The 19,163-nt window shown below is 27.9% G+C and overlaps 1 protein-coding gene across 2 annotated transcripts in view; it reads left to right on the top strand.

The window, feature by feature from the left end:
- Positions 1 to 270: 270 nt before the first annotated feature.
- LOC119600900 (DNA-binding protein D-ETS-4) overlaps positions 271 to 19,163 on the top strand; it is a 61,887-nt gene continuing 42,994 nt past the window's right edge. Inside the window, exons 1-2 of one of the 2 annotated variants that reach the window (XM_037951478.1) lie at positions 271 to 440; positions 5,876 to 6,768. In XM_037951478.1, the coding sequence (XP_037807406.1) occupies positions 6,622 to 6,768 (147 nt within the window). In that variant the 5' untranslated portion in view covers positions 271 to 440; positions 5,876 to 6,621. The remainder of the gene's footprint in view (positions 441 to 5,875; positions 6,769 to 19,163) is intronic. The other variant, XM_037951479.1, reaches the window with a different exon arrangement.

The raw sequence follows: 19,163 nt of genomic DNA, 5'->3' as shown, positions 1-19,163 counted from the left end.
GAGGCACAGGCAAAGCTTAGACAAAAATACTTAATTAAAGAAACCGGTTTAGCAAAATAATAAAATTGTATGTATGTAGTATATACTCATATAATAATACATACTTACATACATATATACAACAAGAAATCTTTTTAGCAAAACAAACAAGATCCATGGGGAGTAAGCAACAAGAGAAGCTTGATGAAAGAAAAGAAAAGCTTTTTCGCATACAAAACAAAATCAAATTTTCAAGCGGTAACAAACATTAACTGCAAAATCTCAATCAACACAATTGAGCGAAATTACTAAGCGAACGGTTAGTTAGATAAAGCGGAGAATTGAAAAATTAATTGATTTTATTTGTTTATTACTTTTAAAATTTAGCATTTAATTTATTTGCAAATTGTAAAAACTAAAAACGAGAGAAAAAACGAACTTAAAAAATATTAAAAAAAAATGTAAATAAAAAATTAAAAAAAGTTTAAAATTTATTTATTTATTTAAATTAATGGAACTTTTCTCAAGATTATTAAGAATATTATTTATTGTTTCAAAATAATAAAAAACGAAACTTTTTAAATCAGAGATCATTATCACAAATTTAATACCAGAGTTTATGGCGCATGCGCTGTGTGTTTGTGTTTTATTTTTATCGAAAAACCTCATCATGAACATGGTTGTCTTCATTCACAAATTTTGAGTTCAAAATTTTGAGTGTTTTTTAAGGGGAGAGTGTTTCTGTTTTGTTTGTTTGTCTTGTCTTTTGGCGATTATGAAATAATAACATACACAATAAAAACCAAAATTATGTAAAAAAAAAACAATAAAAACAACAAAACAAAAAAAATAAACAACAGCAATTTGTTTAAACTAAAAATCCAAATAAGAAATTACACTAACCACTAGCATAATGCGAAAAGAAATGTGTTAAAAATAACAACAAAACAAACTGAAATTTAAATATGTACATATGTAGTTATTAATAATTGTTAATACAAATAAAAAAAATCTGATCAATAGAAAACGAATTTTCTTTTCTAATGCAAAAACAGAACATGCAGAAAGAGAATGTGTTCAATACAAAGAAGAAAAATAAATGTTTAAAGAAAAGTGAAGCTGCCTTGTAAGCCATAAACAAAAAGCTAACCACATGCAAACTAATAAACAAATAGACGACACACAGTGGTATAGGAAAAAAAAAAGAGGGAAATAATTCGGTAACTTCTAAACGGTTAATCCGATTTTAATGAAATTTGGTATGCACAAAGAGGAGGTGTTGTCGAGTTTAGGTTTTGAATTTGGACCTTATAGGCCAACCAGGGGCCCGGCGGGGGGTCCTCAAATTAGGACACCTCGGCTATGTTAAATTTTTAAAACGATCCTATTTCTTCATTTGAGTTCCGATTTAAAAAAAATTTCGTATATAGAATCTCCTCATCGAGCACTATAAAAAATGTCGTCGTAGCAGTAAATTATCTCTTATAGTTTAGGAGATATTCGCATTTGAATATTAAAATTTAAAAATTTTTACCGTCCTTACTTTAGTTTTTTTGATAATAGCAGGTCCAAATATTTCCGATTTTCGCCATTTTTTTTTTATTTGCTTAACAACAAGTTTATATACCAAGCAGTGAAAGAATTATGTAAAAATCATGACTGAGTCCAAAGTTATAGGCATTTAAATTTAAAAAATTAAAAAAAGGCGATTTTTTGTCATTTTTTTGGGAAAAAAGTATCTTTTTCTTTTTAAGTTATCTAAAAAGTTTCTAAGAAGATGTATAGAATTTATACTTTTTGGAAAGCTGACTTTACATAAAATACGATAAATGAAACAAAACCTAAAAATTTTTGATACCGAGGGGACCAGGTCCATCCAAAAAAACCCTATTTTTTATGGAAAATTAAATTTTGAGCAAAAATTCTCAAATCGCATAGTCGATATCAAATTATAGTGACCTGTTTTATATGACCCAATAAGTTCTTAATCATTTTGTAACGGGTTTCGATAACCCCGCCCCTGGTATGGATATAATAGGCAAAAAACCAAAAAATCCCATTTTTGGGATTTTTTAAAACTTTTTTGGGAATTCCGGGATTTCTAATAAGAAAATTCAAAATTTTTATTTAATTTTGGATTTTGAGTAAAAAAATCTACCTAACTGTAAAATTTCATCAAAAAATATTCATAAATAAAATTTTTATTGCAATTTGAAAAATTTGTATCTTCGCAAAAACTGAATAAAAAACATTTTTTAATTTTTTTTAAAAAAAGTATTCCGCGAATTTTTTAATTTTCAAAAATTATATACAGTTTTGAAAAATAGACAAAATTACCTTTCCATTGATATATAACATGCCTACCTAATGTTTTTTAAGTGACAAATTAATTAGGGAAAACTCAACATCTTTTAGAAAATTTGCCTAGCACTATTATTTTCATCCATAAGGTTAACTCTTAAATTTGTTACATATATGGATGAAAATAATAGTGCTAGGTAAATTTTCTAAAAGATGTTGAGTTTTCCCTAATTAATTTGTCACTTAAAAAACATTAGGTAGGCATGTTATATATCAATGGAAAGGTAATTTTGTCTATTTTTCAAAACTGTATATAATTTTTGAAAATTAAAAAATTCGCGGAATACTTTTTTTAAAAAAAATTAAAAAATGTTTTTTATTCAGTTTTTGCGAAGATACAAATTTTTCAAATTGCAATAAAAATTTTATTTATGAATATTTTTTGATGAAATTTTACAGTTAGGTAGATTTTTTTACTCAAAATCCAAAATTAAATAAAAATTTTGAATTTTCTTATTAGAAATCCCGGAATTCCCAAAAAAGTTTTAAAAAATCCCAAAAATGGGATTTTTTGGTTTTTTGCCTATTATATCCATACCAGGGGCGGGGTTATCGAAACCCGTTACAAAATGATTAAGAACTTATTGGGTCATATAAAACAGGTCACTATAATTTGATATCGACTATGCGATTTGAGAATTTTTGCTCAAAATTTAATTTTCCATAAAAAATAGGGTTTTTTTGGATGGACCTGGTCCCCTCGGTATCAAAAATTTTTAGGTTTTGTTTCATTTATCGTATTTTATGTAAAGTCAGCTTTCCAAAAAGTATAAATTCTATATACATCTTCTTAGAAACTTTTTAGATAACTTAAAAAGAAAAAGATACTTTTTTCCCAAAAAAATGACAAAAAATCGCCTTTTTTTAATTTTTTAAATTTAAATGCCTATAACTTTGGACTCAGTCATGATTTTTACATAATTCTTTCACTGCTTGGTATATAAACTTGTTGTTAAGCAAATAAAAAAAAAATGGCGAAAATCGGAAATATTTGGACCTGCTATTATCAAAAAAACTAAAGTAAGGACGGTAAAAATTTTTAAATTTTAATATTCAAATGCGAATATCTCCTAAACTATAAGAGATAATTTACTGCTACGACGACATTTTTTATAGTGCTCGATGAGGAGATTCTATATACGAAATTTTTTTTAAATCGGAACTCAAATGAAGAAATAGGATCGTTTTAAAAATTTAACATAGCCGAGGTGTCCTAATTTGAGGACCCCCCGCCGGGCCCCTGGTTGGCCTATAAGGTCCAAATTCAAAACCTAAACTCGACAACACCTCCTCTTTGTGCATACCAAATTTCATTAAAATCGGATTAACCGTTTAGAAGTTACCGAATTATTTCCCTCTTTTTTTTTTCCTATACCACTGTGCGACAGCCAAATTGTTAAGACAAGATTCTGTAAACACATTAACAAGTACATACCAGCAAGTTTAGAGGAAAAGACAGTAAAAAAACAACAACACAGCGCATGCGTCTAGTCATGCTAATGATGATGATCATGTCGATGCATTTATCATAATCACTGCTAATATAACATTGCACAGTAGGCTCTAAAGATAATGGTAATTTTTTATAAAAACACAATACATATTATATTGTTTTAAAGTTATAGTTTAATTAAGAATTAAGAATAATAAATATAATATTAATTATCTTACATTTAATTTTTGCCTAAAATAAAACATACATAGATATAGATTTTGATATTTGGGGAACTGTAGTAATACTCTGTGTTAGTCTATATTCATATCAAAGTATAAGACGCAATATTCAAAATAATGAAACATAATTTAAAACTACTTTTATTTATTATTTTATCTTAACGAAACTTAACTTACTTAAGAAGTCATATTCAAATAAAATCGGATCAGTTCCTAACTAGTCATAACTCGCACAATATAAACACATAAAGAGAATATTGTTTTTTACAACCCGATTTAATAAAGTTATAAATAATAATAATTTATTTTAAATTATTAAAATCGCACAGGCCAACGAAATCAAGGTACTTAAAACCAATTCTGAAACCGAATCTATTTTCTGCTTTTCTTTATAACCCACATTTATAAAAATATATTTACGTTAAAGGGTTAATTTAGATTTTTTAGATGTCATTAAAAATGGGTCTTTATTTCATTTATACCGGTTAAAAACTAAATAATATTTCACTACGGTCTTACGAATATTTCCTATATTTAGTTTGACCTTTATAGTTTAGAGAATAATATCATTCGTTCTTACAAAAACTTCGGATATATATTAGGTTGTCCCGTGGAACATTTTTAGGAGGAATACCTCTAAAACGATGCGTTTCAATGTACTAAATACGAGAAAAATAAAAATCATTTTTTTTTTTTTTTGAAAATGTCCTCAGTTCCCTACCTCCGATTGAAAATCTTGATTTCAGTACAATATGTTAAAAAAAATTTTTGCAATCTTTTCGAATTGGGTTTAAAAAATTCCGTAATTTTGAGCTTATAGTTGGTAAAAATAATTAAAATTTCTGTTAGAGTATTTCTGGTCCGCAAAACAACTTTTATTCTATTATAAACGACATATAAATTATTCTGAAATGAACAAAACCAAATGCTAAACAAGTTTTTAAATATTTTTCTGTATGAACTGAAAAATACGACAATTTTGACACCCATTTCGATAAAAAGCGAAAATAACATAAATCTCCAGCCCACTAAAAATCATTTTGTGGACCAAAAAAAAAAAGTACATTAATACGCATCGATTGAGTGGTATTCCTACATAAAATTCTTAAAAAGGCTGTTCCTCGGGATACTCTAATATATATTTCCTAAATACTATATCACTTTATACTATACTATAGGGGGATTTTTAAAATTTTCGAACAGGCTTTGTACCTGACTTGGTACACACAAAATTTCCAAATTCATTACGGTTTATCAAGGTTCAAAGTTCACATTTTTTAAGATTTTTTTTAACAAGCATTAAATTTGACATCGTATATTTTCTAAACTATTTATCCGATTTTAATCGATTTAGTCTCTAATTAAAGCCTATGTCTAGTCTTTATTCCTTTACATGCTTATAATGTACTCAACAATATATAAAAAATTCAGAATGGGACAATCTCAAGTAAATTAACTTATAGTAAAATATTCCACCTCATTTTCGATCAAAAATAGTCATGATCCTAATATACAATAGTGTCCTGAGGAACTGCCTTTTAAAGAATCTATAGGAATACTTTTCAATATATTTCAATATTATGTGTTTGTGCTGATGTTTATAATGCACTAAAATATTGGTTCTACAGTCATCTTAGAAGATACCAATCGGTTTTGAATCATTATCAGAGTCGATCAATCTTGTCCATCATACCAAGTAAACCTTATAATCAAAGTAAAAGTCGAATTTTCAATATTATTAAAAACTATTTGTATAAAAAAACATTAATTTAATAAAATAATAAAAATTATCATTAATAAAACAACTTAGAACCCACTGTGCAATATTGAAAACATAGCTTATATATATGTATATTTTTAGATGCATAAAACGATCGTAATGTTAAAGTGAAAAGTAAAATAAAACAAAAAGATAATGAATAGACATTCTAGTAAACAACTCAACGAAACTGCACTAAAATCCACAGCAACGCCACCTCCTCACTTTGAATTTCTATAGAAAAGAATTCCCACTGTCTGATCTCAAATTAAAACACCACCAACCAACAACTATCTAGCTGATCTATAAATTTCACAGACACAAAAACAAAAACCAAGAAGAGGACTTATTTTTCTAACTAAATGTTTGCGTTTCGAGATTCATTTCAAAACAACAGATAAATTTTCCAAAAATTTGCAAACAAACAAAAAAACAAGAAAAGAACTGAAACTACAACAACACGTCTATAAGTCTAGGAAAAATCTAGTTTCAATTTTCTTTTTCTATTAAAACCAGTCAGCCACTTAATCAGTCAGTCGGTTTTATTTGAATTATTTTTTTTTTGTTTGTGTCTCTCACTCTCTTATTCTTTCAACGCGGCTGACAACGATAATGATGACGATGATCATGAATTAAAAAGAAAACGAATTACAAAAACAACATTAGCATTAGAAATAGACAACCAGAACAACAACAGCAATAATAAAAAAACTAGTGCAATACAAATACCAAACAAAGTGAAGAAGATAAAAGCAGAACCAGAAAAACATCACTGGTATTGAGGTTCAGATTGTTTTTGTGCAGATTTTTCAAATTCCCTTTTTTGTTGTTTACAAAATAAATAATCCATGGAAAACTGCAACAAAGAAAAAATGTTCTCTTTTTCCACAACGACATCAACAACAACATTAGCAACATCATCAGTGGCAGCAACAACAGCAACACCAGCAGCACCATCACAATTAACGAAAACAGTAGCAGCAAATGCTTTAAAGGTAAGAATGATGTAAAATATCAACAAAGAAGATTTTTATATAAGTACTTTTTTGTATTTAATTGTACTTTACAGTACTATTTATTTAATATTTTATTTGAGACCAAGGCTAAAAGATTCTTCAAGAAAGTTTATATTTTTAACATGTGATATTAGTTAACTTGCTTACGTTTTGCTTTGGTACTAAAACTATTCGAAAAGTATCTTAAGTAATAAAATATTATAAAAAAAGTCGCCTATATAATATTTCTGTAGAAAAATTGTCGCCTTCATAATTTTTCTATAGAAAAATTGTCGCCTTCATAATTTTTCTATAGAAAAATTGTCGCCTTCATAATTTTTCTATAGAAAAATTGTCGCCTTCATAATTTTCCTATAGAAAAATTGTCGCCTTCATAATTTTCCTATAGAAAAATTGTCGCCTTCATAATTTTCCTATAGAAAAATTGTCGCCTTCATAATTTTCCTATAGAAAAATTGTCGCCTTCATAATTTTCCTATAGAAAAATTGTCGTCTTCATAATTTTTCTATAGAAAAATTGTCGCCTTCATAATTTTTCTATAGAAAAATTGTCGCTTTCATAATTTTTCTATAGAAAAATTGTCGCTTTCATAATTTTTCTATAGAAAAATTGTCGCCTTTCATAATTTTTCTATAGAAAAATTGTCGCCTTCATAATTTTTCTATAGAAAAATTGTCGCCTTCATAATTTTTCTATAGAAAAATTGTCGCCTTCATAATTTTTCTATAGAAAAATTGTCGCCTTCATAATTTTTCTATAGAAAAATTGTCGCCTTCATAATTTTTCTATAGAAAAATTGTCGCCTTCATAATTTTTCTATAGAAAAATTGTCGCCTTCATAATTTTTCTATAGAAAAATTGTCGCCTTCATAATTTTTCTATAGAAAAATTGTCGCCTTCATAATTTTTCTATAGAAAAATTGTCGCCTTCATAATTTTTCTATAGAATTTTTCTATAGAAAAATTGTCGCCTTCATAATTTTCCTATAAAAAAATTGTCGTCTTCATAATTTTTCTATAGAAAAATTGTCGCTTTCATAATTTTTCTCTAGAAAAATTGTCGCTTTCATAATTTTTCTCAAGAAAAATTGTCGCTTTCATAATTTTTCTCTAGAAAAATTGTCGCTTTCATAATTTTTCTCTTGAAAAATTGTCGCTTTCATAATTTTTCTCTAGAAAAATTGTCGCTTTCATAATTTTTCTCTAGAAAAATTGTCGCTTTCATAATTTTTTCTCTAGAAATATAGTCGCCTTCATAATTTTTTCTCTAGAAATATAGTCGCCTTCATAACCTTTCTCTAGAAATATAGTCGCCTTCATAATTTTTTTCTAGAAAAATTGTCGCCTTAATAAATTTTGTCTAGAAAAATTGTCGCCTTAATAATTTTTCTCTAGAAAAATTGTCGCTTTAATAATTTTTCTTTAGAAAAATTGTCGCCTTAATAATTTTTCTCTAGAAAAATTGTCGCCTTCATAATTTTCTGTAGAAAAATTGTCGTCTTCATAATTTTTCTGTAGAAAAATTGTCGTCTTCATAATTTTTCTGTAGAAAACTATAAGAAAACAAATTGTCCCTCACATTGGATTCAAATATTACAAAATTATCAAATTTCTTATCAGTGTCTCTACCTAATTTATTTGAGAAGCGAAGTATTTTCTAAAAGTGTTTTTAAAGTACCAAATTAATAAATGTTCATTCAAATGCACAAACCGAAAGATTTATGGTAACAAGTGGTTCATCCCAGCCATTAATACACATTGTTTGTATGTCTAAAATAGTGATAGTAATATATATTTTTTTCAATGTATGACCATAATTAGAGTTTGTTCTAATTATTTCTTTCGTTTTTTTAGTTGTTGTCTTATATTTTCTCTAATTCTTTAAACGCAATTAATTTCATTAAGTTATGTTTATATTTTATTTAAGTTGTATTACTTTTATTTTGGTATTTAATCTCAATTTTCTTTAAATGTATGCGTGCATCTAAGTATTTGTGTGTGTATGATTTTAAATTTTAGTATGTACTTTTAGCTAAAAAAATCTAAATTGTGTGTTGAGACGATAACCCCTACTCTGCATTCTACATACAATATATTCTTATCATTTTGATACAGAAACTGTTTTCTCTATTAGATTTAAAAAAAAAAAAAATATTTACTTATTTATTTTAATAAAATATAAATTTTTATATATATGTATATACATATAGGTACTAGGGTGATCGATTATTCGACATTTTCCAAAAACCGGTTTTCGAATAGTTCGAATAGTTGACATTTCAAAAAAACCGGTTGATATTTTTCAAATTCAGAAAAAACCGGTTAACCGGTTTTTCATAATAAATAAAAAAATATATGTTAATTTGAAGAAATTAATGTTTATGTTTAAATTTGATTAATAAAACATGGCCCGAAATGATTTTAAACAGTTTAACAGATTATAACTTTAGATCTAGTCGTCTGATTTACATTATTTCTTTAATATAAAAAAATTAGGAAAAAAATGGACACTTCTGTTAAACATAAGGTACTATGTAATCCTAGCTTATTCTAAAGCCCTTTTAGGAAATTTTCATAGGCATTCCAACACTTCCATAATATTTCAGCGGTAAATTAATTATTGTAATTGGAATATAATCTTAAGATTAATAAAATTTTATTAAACAGTTATCAATTTTACAAATAAAATTTTTTAATTAATTAGGAAAATCAAAAAAGTTTAACCAATGGTGCTTTAGAAAAATATATCCTAGTTCCTGGACTCGAATATTTTTAAAATTTAAACGGGCTGTATTATTATTTACTTCAAAATTTAATTTAAATAATCTTTGAATACAAAGCAAATAAAAGTATTCGAAACCGGTTTTTAAAAAGTGAAAAAACCGTGCTATTCGATATTCGAAAAATCAACATTTAGAAAAAACCGACACTGGTAAAGCAGAAAAAACCGGTTTTAAAACCGGTTGAAAAATCGAGTCGATCACCCTAATAGGTACTTACAAATAAACATTTACTTGTTTACATATTTAAATGCTGCTAAATATTTAGCATATGCATGACTTTACAGATTTAGTTCATTGATAAATTTTTAATAAAAATTAATCATTAAAATTTAAATAGTTTGAATTTGCAATTTTCCGCAAAAATATAATTAATTGATTTATTTCAGCTTGTTTTGCCTGTATTTTAAACAATCTTCAGAAAGAATTATTCCGATTTGAAATGAAGAAATAGCTATTTGAACTCCTTTGGACAATTTTTTAGGACCACCAAGTGAAAAGTGACCCTGTATGATCAAAATGTCCAATTTTGATCCCCGGCAGTTCTTGACTGATAGAGCTTAAAATTTGTGCCTAGCCTACTACCCAATAGTACTAACCTTTGTAAAAATTTCATCCAAATCTATTTTTTGAGTTGGGTCACTTGACACGAAATTGTCCATATAAATACTACTATTGCGACATTTTTTTTTACATTTTTACAGTGATGTGAAAAATCTTCTCATTTGAGCCCAGTTTCCTTTAAAAAAATAATATTTATTTATAGTTTTTCACTTCTTAAGAAATAAAATTAGAAATTTTTTCCTTCAAGTATTAAACTTAATATTTTTAAAAGTCCAACTAAAGTAAATCCCTAAAAATAGTAATACATTAAAATATTATAATTGTAAACATCTCAACTTGTTTGCTTTTTTAAGTAGAAATCTTATGCTTATTAGGATACTTTTAATTAGCTATTGTTAAATATAATTTATCTAGTATATATTTTTTTTTACTAAATGAAAATACAAAAACAAAATAAAGTAAAATAGTAATATTCTTCATAACTTAAACTCATTGTTTGATAGAATAGAAAACTATTTTTAATTACAACAACTTTCAATCTGCTAAATACCATTTAATTATTTGTTTTTTTTTTTTTTTTTTGATATTTTTCATTATTCAACAAGAGTTTTTCATTTTGTTTAGAAATACAAATCTAAAAGAAAGAAATCAAAATATTGTTATTACGAAAAAAGAAAAGAAATAAGATTCTAACAATTAAGAAATTCTTTGAAATGACATTTTCACTTTAGCAAATGCTTTAACTAGAAACTAAAATATACAGACACACAAACAAACAATAATACTACTGATAGACAAACAGACGGGAGAGACCAAGAAATAGTTAGATGGATGAATAGACAATTGGACAGATGGACAGACTTATTTGCTGCAAATACAAAACCAAGTACGTATGTGCGTATATGAAATAGCAAATCTTATGACCATTTTAGATGACCAACAAGACATTGTTTTAGATAAATAAAATTCTTTTAATTCTATTACATTGAATGTTAGAAACTATGAAGCCAATAGCTGCTGCAGCCATCATCCATTCAATGACTCTTAAGATGGTCTTTAAATGCATGCTAAGACGACACTTTACAAGAGACCTACTTAGGTTTCTTTCTACTGCTGCAACTTCTTTTTATAACCACCATCAAAAAATAGGATGGGTTTAGTGAGTTTGTTATTCCGTTTGTAACACATAGATATATGTATTTATTCCTTATTAAATTCTAAGAAGATACAGCCCAGCTCATCTTTCTATTGAAAGCACTATAGAATCTACTCGGAATTAAATAGTGGGCTGAAATCTTCCACAAATATATATTCTTGTAGATAATATTGTAAAACATACCGGATATCGGAACATATTTCATCCAAGGTCCTCTTTGAAAATGACTATAAACCTCGTCTCTGGATTAAAAAACCAGACAATTCGACATCAACAAGTTTCATAACAATCAAAATCCTCCCAAAATTTGTCAAATGTCATGAGAGTCGAACATCACTTATCTAACTCGATTGCTTCAAGCTTCCATAAAAAAAGATTTTCCGAAAATCGCTGTAATTCTCAAAGAATCACTTTATAATGATCTAAATTCAAACATTAATTTGCTTTGATGTTGGGCATTTAAGATTCGTCATAGCTCTAATTTCTACTTTTTTGTTCATTCTTTCCTGCCACAAAATACTACCATCAACATCATCATTGTCGTAGCCGTCTACATCATTATTGCAATCATTATTATCATTCGCATAAGTACCACATTATCACAAGTATTTCTAATAATAAATTTTCAATTGTATGCTGAATGTCATGGCAGGAATAACAAAAAACTGCAATAACAACAATAATACTAAAATTGCGTACAAGAAGAACAGCAACAAAATCGAATAGAAGAAAATCTTTAAAGACGTGTGTCGTGTTTAGCACACATCACACAAAAAGTTGCAATATAAATAGAAATTAAAATATTTAGTTTAAAATTGTAAACTATTAAGTAGTGAAATGTGTTTAACTAAGGCGCTACAACTAATGTGAATTAGATTATGAATATATATATTTTTTTGATTTTTTTGCTGAATATACATATAGGCAATTTCGTGTCAAGTGACCCAACTTTTAAAATCGATGTCTTGCGAAATTTTCACTAATGTTAGTACTATTGGATCGTAGGCCAGACACAGCTCTATCGGTCAAAAACTGCCGGACTTAGAGGGCTCAAACTTGGACATTTTCATCATATAGGGTTTCATCCAAATGAGTGTAACTTTTCACCTATTGATCCTAGCAAAAATTGCCCTAAGGAGTTCAGATAACGATTTCTTCATTGTTTCCAAAAGTTTTTATACCCTACCACTTTAGTGGGGAGGGGGGTTTGTGCTGATGTTTGTAACGCACAATAATATTGGCCTTATACCCACCTTAAAGTATACCAATCGGTTTAGAATCATTTTCTGAGTCGATTTAGCTATGTCCGTCCGTCTGTCCGTCCGTCCATGTAAACCTTGTAATCAAACTACAGGTCGCAATTTTGAAATTTGGTAAATGACCTTCTATTGTCACAGGGACGAAGCCTATTGAAAATGGTTTACATCGGTCCATTATTTCACCTAGCCCCCATACAACTGAACCCCCGAATAGGGCTTGTAACCTTGTAAAAACCCTTGACTTGAGTCAAGGGTACACGTACACGCATCTTACAAAGATACCAAAAAGCTCACTAAGGAAAAGATTTAAGATTTATTTTGATCCAAAAATAAAAAAACAAGTAAGAAATTATAGTCGGGCGAGGCCGACCATATAATATCCTACACCTGTTACAAAATTAAAATGTGATTTAGTTTTCATAATAAAGCATTTAAGTTGAATTGTACCTTGTCTCAGATGTACTCAAGTCATTTATTGTTGAATAAAATTGTGGATATTTAAGTCAAATTTTGAAGGGGGCTTTGTATAGGGGCTGTGGTCAAATGAGACCCTATAATTATAATATAGAACTTGGTTTTGCAGCTTTTTGTCGAGATACGAATATATTAAACATAATTATGAACTTAAGAGCCTTATTCGGCGGTTCAGTTGTATGGGGGCTAGGTGAAATAATGGACCGATGTTAACCATTTTCAATAGGCTTCGTCTCCGGTAACTTAGAAGATCATGTTCCAAATTTCATTGAATTATCTTCAAAATTGCGACCTGTAGTTTGATTATGATTTTTAAAAATTTTGTAAATATAAAGTAGTGATTAATAAACCGTAAATAAACGATCAATATCTTTAAGAATACCATTTAAAAATTTACATCATTAAAGAATTGTGTCATATTCTCGAACAAACCAAAAATAGTCCCCATTAGTTTATAGCTCGACTAAAATATTTACTTAATAATATTTTCCAAGTGATATGTGATTGATTCGATGATGATCTTGGCGAAAAAGTGACTGTGTACACATGAATTTGATTTAGATGAATTATTGTATTTTGGTAGTATTAAGATACAGATACAACTGCATTTTAAAGAACGGCGACACTTGCGTAGAAAATGTTATATTTTATACTAACATTGTTGTTGAGTTCTTTATACAATTTTAAAGGAATGAATTCAAAATGAAAACATGTATGAACGTATAGTCGTGCATGGTTATATGATACCCCACATCAGTGAGTAGTATGTAAAAATATGGATTATTAAATATTTTTTAACAATTTGTTAACAAAAAAGTGATCTTCTGAAAGAGTGGTTATACGGTAAATATGGGTCTAATCTTATATATATTGGTAGAGGCATTTACGTTTGCATTAAAGTTATGTATGCAGAATTTTGTCGTGGTTCTAGGGTTTATTAGCGAATTATTCACCTTCAAGTCATTTTTATAAAAGGACTTTGTATGGGGGCTAGGTTCAAATGAGACCCGAACATTATGAAAATAGACAGAAAGAAATTAATTAGTTTTAAATACACCTATGCCATACTCAAGTCTGGTATGTTGTACTGGAAATCAAATCCGCCACATCAGTACTGACAGGAAGATCAATAAATTTATATATATATATAACGTAAAAGGTTAAAATTGTTTCTCAACAACGTTAATCAGTATTTCAGATTATATAAAAAACATTTTATTTTCTATATGACATCTTATTCCAAAAATTAGAAAACAATCTTCAAGATTGAATTCTTTTAAATGCTGCCACAAGATCTCATGTTTACAAAACATGACGTTTTTTTTAACTCATTTCTTCATATGTTTCTAAAGTGACAACAATGCCAGCACATACAACGTGCAACTCTACTAACCCACTGCGAGCATGTGTTTTTTTGTAAACGCAAATACAATGTGTTGCTGCAGCATCTTCTATTAAGTTGACAACCTTGCACATCTTCGTTGCACTTTTACCAGTTTTTTTTTTTTCTTTGCTGCCTACTTAACTGCCTCATTTAAGTCTGTCCATCCGTTTATACATGTGTCTGTCTGCCTGTTTATCTACTCTACTCTGCTCTGGTCTGGCTGTTTTGAAATCCTTGCAATATGGTCATAATAAAATAAATACTGCCACTTACAACAATTCTATAAATGCGTTCATGTATGTATGTGCGTACGTACACTTTTCATTTGTCTACTTTAGATTTTTTTTAAATGCCCCATCATTTGTATTTAAAAGGAAATGATTTTCAAATGACATAAATAGTTTCTTTTGTATTGTTTTTCTTCTTTCGCAGCTATTATATGTTTAGAATTGGCAAAAGTAAATGAAAAATATAAAAAACTATTGTAGCATTCATCATAGTATGACTGGCCTTGGCTTTAAGAAAAAGTTGTTTGTATAATTATTTGTATTAAAAGACAAAAAAAATCACTAATATATACTTAACAATTGCAGTGCTAATGAATTGTAATGAAGAAAGTTCTGAACGTCAAGAAGAAGAAGAAAAGTAAAGAAAAAGTAGTTTGTAGAGGAGAAAATTCTTCTTTTTTCTTGAATTTACTTAAATAGTTTTAGTTAAGAAAAATACTAGTACAATTTTAAATGGTTGTAAAATTATTAAATTAAATAAGATGATAAATGCTTATAGATAGGAAACTTTTTTCCAACAAAAACAATTTCACAGCTAGATTATTTTAGTATTTTTTAATTATGCGCTAGCTAAAATATTATAATTAAAGAATAAGAAATTAATAATTTTTTTGAACAACATATTAATATTTTTATAGTTATTTGAATCTCTTTAATTCTCATTTAGTGAAGCATTTATTCGTCAAAATCGTCAAAAATGTTGGAGTGTGTATTGATTTCTGTGTCTTTCTTAAATTCCAAGACGATTCTTAGTCCGAACGGATAGAGCTATACCCATTTCCTTATAAAAAAAGGGCAATATCGGTTAACATTCTCGCATATCCCCTATGCGTGTGGCTCCCAGGAAAACAATTTTAGAAAATGTCTAAAACAAGCTTAATACGAACCGAAATCTCTCTAACAAATTTATGAAAATTGCTCCATAATTGGCTCTATCGGGCCCTTCAGGAAATTTAACACTCATTACTAGGCTAAAAATTCGAGTATAGCGATGAAATTCGACATCATTTGTTCACCTCGGTTCTGCCAAAAATCAGGGGTTTAGGATAATGTATGTTCCGGAAATTTTGTGAAACAAAATACTAAGTAACCACAAAGTTCTTAAAGAATATGTTTTAAGCTTTTTTTGGGCCCCAAAAAAACAACAAAAACGTCCATTTTGAAAAAAGGGGAAAATTACGTGGCAAATATTAAAAAAATCTTATTCTTGAGTTAAAAAATTATTTTTTTTATATACACTCAGCAAAAATTTTCATTACCCAGTAATCTAGAAAGTAATATTGTAATCACGTGGAAACTAATTACTTTTGGGGTGAATAACTAATTATTTTTGTTCGACGAGGTTCAAATAATATGTACCTACCTTAAACAAATTAATAAATGGTTACTAATTTGATTACAAAAACTTTGCGAAATAACTAGTTACAAATAAACCTACAAATATGTTATGTGATAACTAGTTATTTTGGGCCGACTTTGTATGTAGAAAACAAAAAATAAAAAAGTTCCTCGGCCGGGATTTGAACCCAGGCATTCAGTTATTTTCTATGCTTCTCACTCCTGCCGCTTACTCGATGCTCCATCAACATATTGATTTTTGTTATTTTGAGAACGGCTTTTTACAAAAATATATAAATGAATGTCATTTTGAAAAAATTAAACAGTATCCAGCAGGGCTCGAACCACGAACCCCCTGTTTGTTAAATGAACGACCTAGACAATTGAGCCATAACAAATCCAAATTGTCTTGTTCTTTACCAGTAATAACCTATTCAGCTAAATAAAATAATGTGGATGATAATGAACACTCATTACCAAGTAATGTATGAAATAACTACTGGCTATTACCAAAAATTTCAGATTTTTTGCTGGGCATATATCCCACACGCAAGGGACTGTAAAGCCCTTAAAAAAATTTTATAAGCTTTCATCTGAGAAAAAAAAAGGGGTTTTTTGAAAAAAAAAATATTTAAAAAAAAGTTAAAAAAAATAAAAAAAATTGTTTTTGGAAAACAATGAAGAAATAGCTATCTGAACTCTTATGGGCAATTTTTGCTAGGATCAATAGGTGAAAAGTTACACTCATCCAAATCAGAAAACATCGATTTTAAAATTTTGGATTACTTAACACGAAATTGCCCATATTCTAAAATAAATCGTAATTCACACTGTACATAGTCAGAAATGTTCAATAAATTAAAATCTATTTTAATGTGTTACCATTACAAAATACATTTTAAACCACCTTTATTAGAAAAAAATCATGATTAATTTCAATCTTAAGGAAAAACCCATTTCACATACAAACTAACCTTAAAACATGATAATATAATAATAATTTTTTAGCCCTGTTAATTACCAATTTAAATATATATATTTTTTTAATATTTTAACTTTTTTTTATAAAAAAAAATCTAATAACAATTTACAATCAATGTATGAATTTATTTTATTAGAAATGATGCATTTGAATTGCAAAATTATACACTCATGGAAAAATTTACAGTTTTCTACATAAAACAATAACTAGGCGAAATAAAAACAACTTTAATGTATAAAATGAAATAGAAATAGAAAAATGTAAAATAATTTAACACAAAAAACCCAGTAGTTAACTCGTTTACTTCTGTATTTTTCTGGGCATATAAATTTCTACAGCGAAAATCAAACAATTATACATAAATATTTATCAACATTTGTAATAGTTTTATGACAAAATTAGTTATTCATATTTTTTTTTACAATCCTCTATATGCATGTATTTATTTAATAAAAATCTATTGTTTTACCAGAATATGAATTTTAATTTAAATTTTATATTTTATGGTTAGAAAATACATGTATATCGTCACCTTAATTAAGAAAAGGCGTAAATGTTATTAGATGAATATGGGTTGAAAGAAAGAAAACTTCATGAATAAATAATATTTTTTATTCATTATATGTATGTTTTTTATTGAAAACGTAACTTAAAATGTTAATTAACCATTACTTAGCTAATTTTTAATGATGTCTTCCCCATATATACAAAAATTCTATTTCGAAAAACTAATCTTATTTATGTCCTTTTTCAACTAAATTGACGATATGTTCATTTAACTAATAATCAAACTTAATTGTTGAACAATGTTATAAATTTTTATAAATATATGTACATTTTTTTCTTAATATTATTAAATAATAGTAACTAACTATGTAGCAAATGTAATATTAACCACTATTAGTAAATTGTTATTTTAACAGTGAAAAAAACCAAAAATATACATATATTAGACCGACTCTCCAAAAAATGGTGCTTGAGTTATCCTCTCTATATATATGTACATACATAGTTATGTTATACGATGTTTCCCAAAATATTTTGGCGTTTAGTGTGATCGATAGTTTTCAAGAAAATATCCGATTTTACATGTTTAGATATAAATTTTACCCAGCTTAAAAATAGTTATACCCTACACCACTTTAGTGGGGAGGGTATATTGGGTTTGTGCTGATGTTTGTAACATACAAAAATATTCGTCCTATACCCACCTTAAAGTATACCAATCGGTTTAGAATCGTTTTCTGAGTCGATTAAGCTATGTCCGTCCGTCCGTCTGTCTGGCTGTCCATGTAAACCTTGTGCGCAAGGTACAGGTCGCAATTTTCAAGATAATTGGATGAAAGCACACACGCTTTTTTGGCCCAAGAACGAAGCCTATTGAAAATGGTTAAAATCGGTCCATTATTTCACCTAGCCCCCATACAACAGAACCCCCGAAAAGGGCTTCTGAGCTCATAATTATGTTAAATATACCTGTATATCGATAAAAAGCGGCACAACTAAGTTTTATACAAGTCTTGATGACTTCGCCGAATTTCATAAAGATCGGGCCTCATTTGACCCTAGCTCCCATACAAAGTCCCCTTCAGAAAATTACTTGAATGCCCAAAATTAACTTATAAATACAAATACCGCGATGAAGTTCAGCACAAATAAATATTAAATGAATGTTATATAAATATAAATACATTCACAAAACTTTATCGGGTTTGGTCCATATTTGCCCCTAGCCCCCATATAAAGCCTCTTTCAGATAATTAGTTTTTCATCCATAAATTGCTTAAATGTATCGGAACAAGGTAATATTGAAGATAAATGCTTTATTATGAAAAATAAATCACATTTAATATTAATAACTGGTGTAGGGTATTATATGGTCGGTCACGCCCGACTATATTTTCTTACTTGTTTTATTTTATTTTATGGTGGTTCCCAAAATATTTTGAGTCTATCAATGGCCGTTCATGAACTGGATCGGTTATAGAAAAGATACTTTCAGTTATTTTTAAATGTGTCTAACGGTGTACAAAACTGGTGCTTTTTTTTTCTAAAAAACCTTGAGATTTTGTTATTTTTTGTAATGTGGCATTTATGAGGAGAAAACGGTTCTTTATGATTCATACAACATTGCTTTAAAAACCCTTTC

Source organism: Lucilia sericata, unplaced genomic scaffold (assembly GCF_015586225.1).
Source record: "Lucilia sericata isolate MDLA Ls3-8-SP2 unplaced genomic scaffold, ASM1558622v1 Contig000126F_arrow, whole genome shotgun sequence".
NCBI classification, from domain to species: Eukaryota; Metazoa; Arthropoda; class Insecta; order Diptera; family Calliphoridae; genus Lucilia; species Lucilia sericata.
This window is presented reverse-complemented; position numbering and strand designations above follow the sequence as displayed.